Source organism: Micromys minutus, assembly GCF_963924665.1.
Source record: "Micromys minutus genome assembly, chromosome: 23".
NCBI lineage: Eukaryota > Metazoa > Chordata > Mammalia > Rodentia > Muridae > Micromys > Micromys minutus.
The window spans coordinates 41027110-41041300 of NC_137958.1; the positions used below are offsets into that span (position 1 = coordinate 41027110).

Below are 14191 nucleotides of genomic sequence, written 5' to 3' on the forward strand. Positions count from 1 at the left end.
TAGGGCTAATCTCTAAACGTTGTAGTTTGGTGTTTCAGCATCCCAACTTCAAGCTCAGTGTATCCAAAGCCATTTACCTTTTACCTGTCCATCTGTGCACTGACAAATGTAGTTATAAAACCCTACCCTGTCCCTTAGACTCCTTTCCCCTCCAAATCTTCCGGAGACGACCATGCTAGAAATGCTCGCATCTGTCCACCATTCACCCTGTCCAGTCCTCACACCACACCAGTTCTAGCCCCTGACATCTCTGCTGCCCAACACTTAACACATTGAAAAGAGACTCCAATTCTCCTAACACTGATCTATCACGTTTTAATTTATTTTTATATAAATTATCATTATCTATAGATAATGATTGGCATTAATCTATAATTGGCAGGATAGAAACTCCAGTTAGAAACCACTGAATTCCAATGTCTGTCCTTGCTAATGCTACCCATACAAAGTGATATTGGGAAGGCTTGCAAGGAAGACAAGGAGGAAGACAAAATTTAATGAAAAAACAAAACAAAACACACACACACACACACACACACACACACACACACACACACACACGCCCACGCATAAAACAAATGCTAGCACTTCCATAACATTTTTCTTGTCTTCTCTGCTATTTCACAAAAAAGGGACCCAGGCTTATGTCACAACATTTGCTTAATGGCTATTTTAAACTGATTTCCCAAACATCTTCTATCTGTTAAGCTTTCTGAAAAAGCAGAAATGTAACCATTGTTAGATGTCATCAGAATGCATTAACACTCACCCCGGGCAGACTCTGTAGGCCCAAGTGTGTTGGGTGGCTTGGGAAAATGCCTTAGAATACTTTATTTCAATTGAATGCAAAGCAAAATTTATAACAAGCTATTTTTGACCATTCCACTAACTGGATACTGAAAACATATGTAAGTTAAACCAATGCTCTGTTAGGCAGTATCAACAAGTTATCAAGTCAAACTAAGTGTAGAAAGCGTCAGCTAAAGTAAATTTGGAAGTGTGTTACCAAATTTCCAAACGTAAAATGAAACATCTGGACCCAAGTATCTGCATTATATGGAGATTTTATTTTTACTATCACATGGGTATATAGAGAGACATACATACATATGCATATGTAGATGCTGGACTAGGAAGCCACCCGATACCAGGCCATTGACATTTTCAATGGAGGAGGAACTGAAGAACACTACTTGGGGCTGGAGAGGTGGTTCTGTTGTTAAAAGCTCCTGCTGCTTTTGCAGAGGACCTGATTTCAGTTCCCAACCCCCCAGTCTGGAGGCTCACAGCTGCCTGGAACTACAACCCCAGAAGATCCTGCCTATTCTGGGCTCTTAAGTGTACCTGCTCTCACAAGTACGCATGCTCACACATAGACACATAATCGACATTTTTTTTTTCCCTTCCAAAAGAGCACGTTTATTTGCCTAAACCAAAATCCCTTTCCTCAGTTCCACATCCTGGAAAATTTACTGTCTCTCAAGCGCTAACTCGGTTTGAAACACGCTAAGGTATGTACCTCGGGGCCTACAGATCCCTGCAAGGGATCTGAAGTAAATTAATCGCTAGGGTCCCCCAAACTCCAACAATCCAAGATGAGGTTCTTCATCGCAATAGCTATTGAATGAAACGGTAGACTGGGTTCTTGGTGGCTCAGGCTTCTGTGAGAACGGAGTTTGAAACTCGCGAGAAGCAAGAGCAGCCTCACCTTATTCCACGTAGTAGGTCCAAAAGGCAACCCCGTTTCCCAAACAAGGACACCTCTTACTTCTGCAGAAGTTCCTGTGAGCCTCTCTTTGGTGTTGAGGTGTAGTAATAGTAGTCTTCGTTGGCATTATGGATGTGAGAGAAGATTCCTTGGCAGTGTTCGGGACTCTGAAGAAAACCATTTGAGAAATGGACACCTCCACCATTCAACAATGAAACCAGGGCACAGTGCTCATCCCTGAGATGCCAAAGGTGCTCTCTGACTTCTCTTTGCCTCCAAAGTCAGCCAAGAAGTTGGTACTGGGAGGATCACTCCTCTTGGCCTGTATGAAGGTCTGGGCCTAGTCTTCAGCCAGAGGAAAGGCTGCCCTACACAAGTCCTAGGCTTTGAAGAATCGAAGTCCTAGCGCACGGGAACTCCACAGGGCCCCGCCCCCTCGAGGCCCCGCCCCTCACCTTGCTGGCCGCACGCTCAGGCCGCGAAGGTGCGTGCGGCGCGCGCTGATTGGCCGCTCCCCGGCGCTGCCCGGCTGCCATTGGCTGCCAGGGCCTCTTTGTTCCAGGTCCCAGCCGCGGCCGAACCGGGCTGCGGAAGTTCGAGGGCGCTGGGTGAGTGGCTGTGGCAGCGGCGCCGGAGTTCCCGCCGCGGAGATCGCGGACGCGGGGCAGAGCCCCTCCGACGCCCAGCATGGACCTGGAAACCAAAATGAAGAAGGTGAGTGGAGCGGACGGCGGGCGTGGTCGCCTCACCTGAGCGCGGGAGCTGGCCGGGGTTCCGGGGACCTGACCGGGCGGGTGCGGCTGGAGGATGACTCCGCGGACCCCAACCTATTGGGTGACTGTCGCTTCGGGGCAGGACCCTGCCTGCGACTCGCTGCGGCTGCGCCTGAAACTTTTCGGAAAACCTTTCGGCCACGCCTTCCCCCCGGCCGTGGGTGAAGTCTAGGCGAGGTGGTGGCTGACACGCTTCCTGCCCGCGGGCAGCAGCTGCGCTCTGGAGAGCCTGTATGATTCAGTGATGGTGGCTTTGACATCCTCCTCCCCTGCAGCCTGGCTGCCCCAAGGCTCTCTAAAGTGGCTGTTGACTGGTGACACTTCCTTCACACCCGCGCCCGCTGATAACTTCTGAAGTGATGACTTTTTTGGGGTTGGGGGGGGAGTGTGTGTGTTTCATTGATGGCGAGTGCCAAAACCCTGTTTCCTTCTTGTGGAGTTAGTTCTCAAAGAAAATGCTTTTGGGCAGCCAGCTGCGAACCAGGGTCACTGCAGGTGCCCTGTGGCCCCGCCTGTGGAACACCCTCATGGCTGTTCCTGGTGTCCAGGCTAAAGGCCCTACCTGAGGAACTCTGAGAGATTATGTTTCAGGTCGCCTGGGAGAAATGGGTGGGGACCAGACTATGACTCAAAAAGAACGCTTACGTCACATTCTATTGTCACATTCGACCTTAAAGGTCTGGTTCTCAGGATCGCGCCTGTTTACTTTGAAGTAAATTTTAGTTAGTGGTCATTTATCAAATAAGGAAGGAAGTTGTGCAGAATAAGAGAGATGAGTTGAGAAAACTTTCTTCTCCCGCTGCCTTGCAATTCTTAAAAGGGAATTTCTATTTTGTGCCAGAATTGAATTTTTCAAATTGTATGCAAATGTAAGTTATGAGGTTCAGAAGCTGTTGGTCAATAAAAATTTGAACCTAAGAAAACGTTCCTAAGTTCCTTCTGATTAAAACCAATACTCAGAAAGGAAGGAAAGAACAGGAAAAATAAGATGCTCTCAACTCCCTTCCTTTTTGATATTCTTTTAACATGTTTTTTGATTACCTGTTCTTGCCACTTAGAAAACATTTGATGTGCTGTGTATTCTTCTGTTCATGGACATACACTGAAGTTGGTGGGGTTTTATGTGAGAACTAGTTCAGGCGTTTGTCTCAAATAGGATGTCTTTGCTTAGATATATGCCCTTTTGAAAAACGACTTTGTAATAGTGGCGATTCCTTGAAGGTGGGTGGGGGTGATAAAAAAGCAGATTGGAGGATTGTTAAGGTACTGACACTGTTATGTGGGATTATATCTTGGTGGACATATCTTCTATGTTTGTCAGATGCCACAGGATGTAGGATAACAAGGGAACTGTAATGTAGAATCTGAACTTGGGAAATAGCGATACGCCAGAGCGTTTCATAAATGGCCTCCTCTGAAATACAGTGTTGATGGTGAGGAGCAGGCTGGACATGTGAAGCTGAAGACTACTGGGGAGCTTCATGCCTCTGCTCAGTTTGGCTGTGAACCTGAAAGCAATTTTCTTAGGGAAGAGTCCAAAGCTAAGAATTAAATGGTTTACACGGGGTAGAAAACATGCAGATATGTATGAGCAGTTTTCTGAAGCCTCGTTTATAATAAATAAATCTTGTCAAATGTGGTGTCGCTATCCCCCATTACAACTTTACAAGGATATCTTTCCAGCCAAGCACCTTTTCTTTATCTGTCAGCTTACGGCTGTCCAGCCCACCTCAAGAAGAAAAATTTCAGAAATCTAAAGACTATGTGACACTGTTAATAAATCTTTATTTTATAATGCTGTCACTTCCGGTGATTCTCAGAAGGGTCCTCTATCAGTGACTAAGAAACCCAAACAGTGACCCATTTGACTACCAGCCATGCTCTTGATTTACCTTCCTAAGCTATGTTTTTAGTGGATTGGATAAGAGGTTTCCTAGTACAGAGCAGTCTGAAGGTTCTGGGAGTACATTAAACCATCACCTCAAAAGAAATACGAATTTAGGGATTTTTTTGTAGGTTTTGTAGGGATTTACTTGTAGGTTGCTTTCTAACACACTTAAAGAAATACTTCAAGACTTTCTGACTCAGCTCCAAGGCTTTCCCCCTCTTTTTCGAATCTAAATAGTTGTCAGATTTTCTTAAGTACACACACACACACACACACACACACACACACACACAGAGGGGGAAGAGAGAGAGAGAGAGAAAGAGAGAGAGAGAGAGAGAGAGAGAGAGAGAGAGAGAGCCATGATCTGAATGTACAGTTGAAAGCAAAGGCAGGGTGGAAATGGAAATATAGATGCATATAAATTAAAATCAATGTGACTCACAGCTTGAGATGTGTGGTATTTTCCCCTTCCAAAGCCCTTACATTTTAGTGTTGATTTCAGAAGGAATTTCCCCCAGGCAGACAGGGAATAAATACAATACAATAAAATAAAATAAATAATTTTCCGTTAACCTGTCCTGGAAAAAAATAAATAGGGATGGCAATATTTACCTTTCAATGATCTAGATGGGTTTTACTATTGTAAGAGTTTTGGTGGATAAAAGGAGTGATTTCTCCATGAACTTGCCCTTGGGTTGATTAGCAGTTAACACACCATTATCACAGGCACACTGGCTTTCATAATTGCTGTTTTTCCCGTATTTTGTTTTGTTTGAAGTTACTGGGCTGTTGCTAGGATGTAGAAGCTAGTTTGTCTACACAGAGTTTTGTCTCAACAGTATTTTAGGGAAGAATTTGACTTTTATGTTCATGCCGTATCCTTTGAAGCCCTCAGCTGGACCCTGTCCCTGTATCTTGCATCCATTTACTTTGTGTAAGTAAAAATCTGCATCTGATTGCAGAGATAAACAATGGCAGGGAGGTAGACATGGGCCTCATTTTTGTGGGGAATGGGAAATCATGCCCCATCAACAGCTGCTTTCCCTCAGAGCTCCTCTCTCTCTGAGAAAATTAAAATTTATTCTTCAAAATAAACCCGAGAGAAAGACTCCAGTGACTCCCATTATGCTGGCTAGAATTGCTGCGGGGCTTTCATTTTACTGCATTATTATTTTTTTAAACCTATGCTAGCGCCTTATGTACTTCTCTTGAACTTCCTTGTCTCTTCAACTTTACTTTAGGAAGAATGAGATACATCTTAAATATGGAAGGCCACTAAGAACAGCAAAAAGTCCATCTCAGCCATTCAGACTTGTTAAAAAACCCTTTTAATTATTACCCCAACATGAGTAGGAAGTCGAGTGATAGAGCGGCCTTGGGAAAGCTTCAGAACCACAGAGAGGATTGCATTGGATAGAGAATGAGCCTTTGCTTATACGTAGTCCCTTAATTAAGTTAAAAAAAACAAAAAACAAAAACAAACAAACAAACAAAAAACCCAGAAAATGGAAATCTGGTCTTCAAGTCTAGTTAGCACCTCTGTATAAATCCTTTCTGGATGTAGGAAACTGTTGGATGCAAAAACTACAGCTCTCACCTTAAAGACAAAAGGAGATGAAAAGGGTTCATTCTGGAGCCATTTTGAATGACCATGGCCCAGGAACATGGATTTAAGTTACCCTGCATTCCATGTTGTAACATGGAAGCAATTTCATGCTGCCTTGTGATTTTATAGAACAAAGTCGTAACTTGAGGCAAATTTAAAGTATGTCAGATATGCAGTCACATCCAGATGAAGGGGAGTTTTCTGCAAGAAAATATCTGATGACATTCTTAGCTTTTGAGTTGCTGAGAGATAATGGTCTGCAAAGCTAATAGATTCCAAAAGGTTTCCGTCTATTAGGTGTCAGATCAGACTCAGATGGGCTGGGAATGGCTGTTCCAGAAGGTTAGACCTAGCCATAAGGGAATTAGCTTCTTGGTTTTCATTCTTCCCCTCCCAATGTCTTCATAGTACTAAAGTTCCAGTCAGTCCGTCACTCTGCAAGCATAGCTTGTTTCCAGGAGTTTTTGTTCACAACACACTGGAAACACATTTTCTTCAAGAGTCATTGACACAAATTAGAGGAAAGGGGGGGCCTAGCTTTAGAGGTAGATGTGGTTTGACTCAGAAACCACAGAAGAAAGGAAAGCTCTTAGCTAAGCCTCCATGTCTTTTCCCGTTGCTGTAGTAAACCATCCTGACAGAAATAAATTAAGGAGAAAACTAATAGCTCAAGAGTGCAGTGCCTCATGGTGGGGAAGTCAGGGTGTTTGGAGCATGGTGGAACTGGTCATAGCAACCCATGATGATAAACCAGACTGCCATGAGTGTACACTGCTCTTCAGCTCCCCCTTTTCCATTTCTGAAGTCCAGCATGCATGCAGAGGGAGATGGTGCTACCTTCCCATTCTTAATTAGCCGAATAAAGATGATTCACCTACTGGCATGCCCAGAGGTACAGTCTCAGGTGATTTTCGATCTGGTCAGGCTGACAGTTAACACTGATGTTCACAACTGTACTCCTTCCTAAATAACATTGGGTAGTGTTCGTATTTCAAGTTCGGTAGTACATCTTATACACTCTTCAAGGTCTGTGATAACTCATTCACCCTCTTCTGTTATCTCTGCTGTTTTCTTGTCCACATTCAGTGTGGTCCTGAGCAGTCGTGAGCCTGTGTTGGGCTCTCTGCTTTAGGAGGTCAGCCATAGAATCTGCAGTGGTTCTTGTGAGCTCTGGTAGTTCTACCTTTTAAACTTCATATTTGGTAGAAGTCTCCACACTTTGTGGGTAGGTAATGCATTTTCCCAATGGCAGATGCTCCAAGTTTCACTGGCACAGTAGACCAGACAGTTAACAGCAGAGAAGAAATCAAAACAAAAAGGAAAACACAAGATACCCTTATGCTGAGGAAGAAGCTGTTACAGTTCATTTCTCTCCTGCCTACAAAAAAGTTGGTTTAAAAGCAGCGAGAAACACCAAAATGATGGGCTGTCTCTTAAATTTGTTACGGGAATACTCAGAGTAAATTTAATATCAGGGGCCATCACAGTGTGGAAAAGGATTATTTAGTAGTGTTTGCTTGGGGTTACTCTCCATGTTCTTTCTCTGGGAATTAGGATAGTGCTTGGCTGCATGATAAAATTTGAATACAAGTTCTTTATACAAATCAAAGTACACACTGTGCCTAGAAATTAGGAAAAATCCGTAAACATGCAGAACATGTCTCTGTCTGGGAAGATTAGGTGTGAGTTGGACTTTCTCCTTTATTTTTATCAGCATAACTTTCACATCACACTAGCCTATAGTAGATCTGAATCAATCTACGATTTTTAATTATGTTTGCCACTTAGATCTCAATTTTTATGTTCAGAAAAACTCAGTAGATAAAAAAGATTAATTCTAAGGTTCCAAAGCCCATGGCCCTGGCTATGAAAATCATTGCCAACAGTCTATCAAGTAGAGTATTCCACGATAGTTAAAAATCATGCAGATTGCAAGTGTGCACGTGAATACATATGTACATGCACACATGAAGTGATATAGTGTGCAACTGTTTTATATGTCAGTGAATTCCACAAGGAAACTAGTGACAGGGGACAAATGCAGACATGGGAAGTGTTACTTTCCTTCGTATATGGAGAAATGAGGAGATCACTCAGGCTCTTAAGCATCATCTCTCAAACAAGATTTGTCTCATAAAAACTGTTTTAAAAAATTGTATCTAGGGCTGGTGCAGACTGTAATACTATAAGACTGAACCAAAAAGGCAGGATCTTACACTCATGAAAGAGTAATAGAACAAAAATAAATAAAACTCAATGACAGATGACAATGCAGCCTTTAAAAAGTAGCAGTGTCCTGGATCTCTAACACAGAGGGACGTTTGGGTGGTGAGTTTTGGACATTAATCTTGCAAACGTTGGAATTTTTGTTTTCTTTATCTTAAAGATTGTCCACCGGGGCAGAAATTTGGTAAAGCAGTTTTCTGTACCAGAATATGGAAACACCCGTAATGACATGAAACAGTAGTCAGTGTATCCTTGCATTGCTGAAGTCATTTCGATGCCACATGCAGTCTTCTTGATGACAAATGCCCTTCGAGAAGAGTCAGTCTTGGATTCCTGTTTGCTGTACTCAGAAGGTTTTGTTTGGCAACTACTGCCATGGTAACTAATATGATTTTTTAAAAGTTATTAGATAATTAATGTTCAAAACATATAGGAAACTATTTCTTGTTTTTTTTTAAGATGAGAAAACATTCAGAGAAGTTATATGAATTGTAATTAAGAAAACCTAAAAAACAAACAAACAAACCACACCACAGAAATACAGAAACAAGACTAACCAAACAAAAAACAGCCTTTCCAAGATTAAAAAAAAAAAAAAAAAAAAAGCAGTGTCACTGTTCTTGGAGTACATAAGTGCTCAATCCCCGTGCTAGACTGGAAAGTAAAGCTTAACTTTTTCAGCAACCCCACCTACAGCCTTTGGCTACCTCTATTTTTTATTTTCTGAGCGTCCCATCCACTTAACTTCTTGTTTAAGTAATTGCCTAGAGCAATAAAGGGTACATGAAATCATAATGCTTACTGCTTTGGTTTGGTCCCCAAGGTCAAAGGGACACTTTACCCCCTTCCTACCCAAGTCTGAGGTTTGAGCAGGTTTGGGCCAGGCTTTCAGGGGGGAGAGTGATATGAGGCTAGCCTGGGGGGTTGCGGACATCTTGGCTGCTCAGTGAGGGAAAGGCCGGATGAAACCCTTGACTCATCCTCAAACCAGGAGTGATTCAGCTTGTGTTTATCTTTAAAAACCATAAAAAGGAGTTTCCAGGAGTTTATTGCATAGCTTCTTATCTGAACAGTGGCGAGCCTCAGCGCAAAAAACAGGGCTTGGAGCCTGGAATGCTTTGGTGGAGAGTCAGCAGTAAGTCAAAGCCACAGAACTTTACTTGCTTTGTCTGATGATAAAGTGATACAGTGTTTCACTGGGAATAAAGCGACTTTCATTGCAGAACCGTCAGGCAGGTGCCTATGGACACATCATCACCTTAGCATGGCTGAGTGACTCATTGTGGTGCAGGGCCAGCGTTTCCCTTTTATAGGGTTCTGACCTCTAGTAAAAGGAGCTGGGACTCCTCAGAAAGTTATGCTTTGTTTTACCTAGAGGATATTTAAAGTGGTTTACATAGCCTCTACACTGGGTTTTCATCCGAATCACTTGTTGAGTTTGTGTAGTCTGGGAAACTAAGGTGTAAGCACCGGGAAGAACAAAAAGGGTCGGGAATGAGGGGGAAGCCAGACAAACATTTAAATTTACTACAGTGCTGGCTAGGCTGGAATGAATGGAATACTATTGTTTCTTTGATCTGGTAAGAAACAACATTTTAAGAAAAAAAAATCTGTCATGGGCTGACTTTCTAAAAACATCAAAACCAATTTACTAAAATAAAAACACACTAAGCTGGGTTTTTGTTTTGTTTTGTTTTTCTTTTGTTGTGTGTGTGTGTGTGTGTGTGTGTGTGTGTGTGTGTGTGTGTTTAGCATTGTTAAAGGCTGTCTACCTTGATAGGAGATTAACCTAGTCCTACTGCAACTGGATAGGCCAAGTGGGATTGATCTATGGGAGGCTCCTCTGCTCTGGAGGAGAAAGGAAAAGGGCATGGGGATGGAGGGGGTGACAGAGAGAGGAGGGAGGGTAGCTGCAGTAATAAATAATTAAATACATTAATTAATGGGAAAAAGTTGTCAAAGGCAAAGATATGATTGTTTAAATGCTTAATGGCTCCTGTAGTGTATGTCGGAGTGGACTGGTGAGTCACGGTTTGCCAAACTGCCACATTTTGAAGGGCCCTGCTGCAGTAATGGGAATGCAGGCGACCATAACTGAGTCCCTGGACAAAAGTAATTAGCCTCTACTGGGTAGACTGGGCACATTCTGTTGAGGAAACAAGTACCATGAACCAAACAAAATTTCATTACACAAAGGAGACATGTCACAGGAAGACTGAGTCGCATGAATGTGCTGGGCGGGAGACTTCAGGAAGTGCATCCTTGCTTGGAGTTCACAATGATGAACAGCTTCTACTTAACCCTTCGAAGGTCACATCGAGAGCATTGTTTTGTTTTGTTATTTTGTTTTGAGACAGGGTCTCACCGGACTAAGCTAAAACTCACTACACACAACAAACTGGCCTTGAATTCAGGGCTGTCCATCATTAGCCTTCTAGGATTACACATATGAACCACTATACTTCATATTTTTTAGGATAGGGTCTTATGTAGTCCATGCTGGCTTTGAATTTTCTGTCACCAATGATGCCCCGAACACCAGTGATTCTCTTGCCTCTACCTTCCATATCAGAGTCACAGATGTCCTCCACCATGCCGTGTCTAGCTCTTAAAACAGTTACACATGTTGTGACCGTAGTTGAGGAAATTCCCATGGATCTGAATAGGAGTCGAGTAGCTATGGTGTCTCCCGAAGATGGTGGGGCTGCCATTGTGGTTGCCCTATGTAGCCCTGTAGGTCTCCTGGAGCATCCGTAAGCTCACCCACAGTCCAGGCAGGATCTGGAACAGTGGGAAGCCTAGAACTACCTTCCTAGGTGGCCTTCACCTCTATCCCACTTGGGTTACTTACTCAGCTCTGTACCCAGCATCACCGAGACGAGAGGTATGAAAATCACCCGACCCCTGTCAGTCAAGTGCCCACTAAGCAATTGAACTGCCTGAGTCCAACGGCCTTACTCATGATGAGGAAGAACATCAGGGCACACCCATCACAAAGGTCTTACACAAAGTTAAATCTTCTTTTTCAGTGAACTTTATCTAACAATCTCTAACTTCTGCCTAGATGTCCTTAAAGAGAGATGGGACCTTTTAGATCTTCCACCCTTAGGTCAGCCATGACCTAATATAGTAAATGTAATAAAAGGCTAGAACAATAAAGGGCAAACAAGAACACCATTAAGCCTTCCTTATGCAAGGGCCGCTGGGTATGTCAGCCCCAAATGAAGGGAGAAAGAAGTCAGGCAAGCAGTGCTAGGTGATGTTTCTTTAATTCGACATTGGGATGGCATTCTAATGTGTACAGTAGTCGTGAGACTGATAAATATGGATGTGACGTGAAGGTTCATTTCTGAAAAATGTCTCCTGTGTTGAGAATTTGCATTGCAATAGCATCCCATGCAAGGACTGACCACTGCTCTTTCCCATAGTCGCTTGGCCTTCTAAAAGGATGTGAACTTTGCAGTGTGTCTTATTTGATTATCAGAGGTTACGTTTCTTTAATCCAGCCACTATCCTGCTAGCTTTGAGACATAGATCTTCCCAAATTCTTCTCAGCCGGGCCAGGTTCCTTCCATGTTGCGTGAAGAATGTAGAACTTACTTCTGTGAAAAATGCCGAAGTGCATGGGATTTCTTTTGAAGGTAAACTACAAAGTGTGACCTTCTCAATATTATAACAAACCCAGGGCTTGTTACAGAAGTGTTCAGGCCATAGTGAAAGTGTTAAAATATGTCACTGCTAATAGGATGCAAAGAGAATTAAGCTCAGTGTAAGGAAAGGGGAGACGAGATATTTTCCCTAATTCTACATTCTTAGGATGTCATACACAGGGCAGTAGAATTGTTATTTCATGTGACTTCTGAGAACCAGATGAATTCAGCCAGAGGACACCGACCACTGACACCCATGGTCTTGTGTAACACAGGGCTTTAAAGGAAGTAGTGCGGAGTGTGATGTTTGCACACGCACATTTAAACCCCAGCTTCGACACTTGTTAATTTGGACAGTTTTTTGTTTGTTTTGTTTTCTGTTTTGGTCCTACTTTGGTTTTGATAGACTAATCTGTGAGATGCTGAGAGTGCTCTGTAATTGTTAATTTTTAAAAATTTTTCTGTTAAGGATGCTTAGGTGGCTCTCAGCATGAATAAGTAAGTGTCCAGAGAGACCAGAGTTGTGTCAGGGTTTTTAGTGTATCCTGGAGTCTGTTCCTCAAATGCATAGATTACTGAGAGGGACAGTACAATTGAAACTAACTTGTAGCACACTTAACCTGGAGCCCACACAGAGAAAACAAACAACTATTGTCATCACCACCACCAAAGCTCAGCATGTGGGGAAGAAAACCATGCAGAGGTCAGCACACCATTTACTAAGCACCTGGTGGGACCGGCAAGAGTCTGGGGATGACACACTTCAGCAAATTGTCCCTAGCTGGTGCTTTGCTGAACACAAAGAAATACTTCTTTACAGCTCAGTAGTCTGGGATATGCTACATTACTGCAGTTAATTATTTTCCTTCTCAAAGCGGCGGTAAGTTCTCAAAATGAACTACCGATTAGACAGTGTCAAGGATCAGATGGGGGATTGGTATGTCTCTTTGCTGGTCAATTAAAAGAATTCCGTAGCTCTTTGCAGTCTTTCCCATAAAAGTGCAGTCTGTCTTCCTCCCCTTTCTGCCTATTGTTACTTTCTTGGCCCAATATGAGGTATTGAATGGGCTAGTGTCAGCCCCAGGCTTGGGCTTCAACAGACCTTGCTTGTCTCTCCCAGCTTCCTTGGGGCTCTGATCCTATTTTGGGAAGTAGCCAGGCCAGCCTGGAGGAAAATGAGAGGCCACAGAAACAGATGAGAGATCTCAGTGGGAGCTCCCCTGAACCATTTGCCCTGAAGGGAACAGAAGAGTGGCTGGCTGCTGCCCCAGCTAGCTGACCCCAGCTCACACCATTGTCAAAGCAAGAACAGAGCAAACAGAACGGGCAGAATAAACAAACCGCCTTTACCAGTGAACTGGTAGGTTTGGGAGCAGCAAATCGTGGCTGGGGTGGAGTCTTATCTCTCTCCTGTAGTGAAAGGTATAGAAGGAGTCATGGTGGTGATTTTCTTCAATATTCTGTGAACAGGGAAGAGTCAAAGCAAGAGGACATAGCTTCTGGGGCATCATTCTGGACTTGGGAATGGCCCCTTCTAATCATTAAACTTCAGCTTCTTTGCTTGTTCCACCAAGGTAAAGGGAGACTGAATTAGCATGCAACGGAAATCTGATAGTAGCTATAAAGTAGGACGTATATGCATGCTTAGAAAGTGACCTGATGTTCCTGAACCATTAAGCAAATGTAAGTGCTGGCTGTGTGTCTTCTTTAATGGGGAACTTCTCCTGTGATAGGAAGTCTGTAAATGAAGAACACAGTGAACTAAATCCTTCTCTCATTATTTTCCTCTCAAACTTGGCGCCCACACCACCACTAAGCCATGCTCCTAGCACTCCCCCAGCCCAGCGAAAGTTAGATAGCAGCTCCAAATCAGTTAAGGCACACCATGGAAATGCATTCGGTTTCTATTTGCTTTGTTGTCGAAGAGCAAGGGGTGGTGCGGAGAGTTTGGGTATTAGTAAATTAGCAAAAGCCATGGACCCAGCTGCCAGCACTCTCTATTCCTGGTATCTGAGGTCCCTGACTGCACCATGGCAACTGATTTTATTCTTCATGACCCCGGCTCTCATCTTCCCGAAGACTTCTCCTTTGGGCCTTACTCCCAGTTGTTCTCAGATTTCCCTGCTTCCTTCTCTGCTTCTCTACAGTTATCTCAGAAATTCCTGAAGCCTTTCATTTTCCTGTTTGGTGAATACATGCCTGTACTTTCTGGTTCCTACATACACTCCAATTGGACAGATGGAGAACAAAGGTCAGTCATTCACTGTGCAGTAACCTTCCCCTGCTCTCTAACACAATATAATGGGCACTCATGAAGAAATGATTCTCCAGACGCAGATG

General features: G+C 43.4%; 1 protein-coding gene across 1 annotated transcript in view; it reads left to right on the forward strand.

Moving 5' to 3' along the window:
* The first annotated feature begins 2297 nt into the window (after window positions 1-2297).
* The window catches only part of TES (testin LIM domain protein), a 34355-nt gene continuing 22461 nt past the window's right edge, over window positions 2298-14191 (forward strand). The window contains exon 1 of the mRNA XM_080936261.1: window positions 2298-2422. Within this exon, the coding sequence (XP_080792387.1) occupies window positions 2396-2422 (27 nt within the window). The 5' untranslated portion in view covers window positions 2298-2395. The remainder of the gene's footprint in view (window positions 2423-14191) is intronic.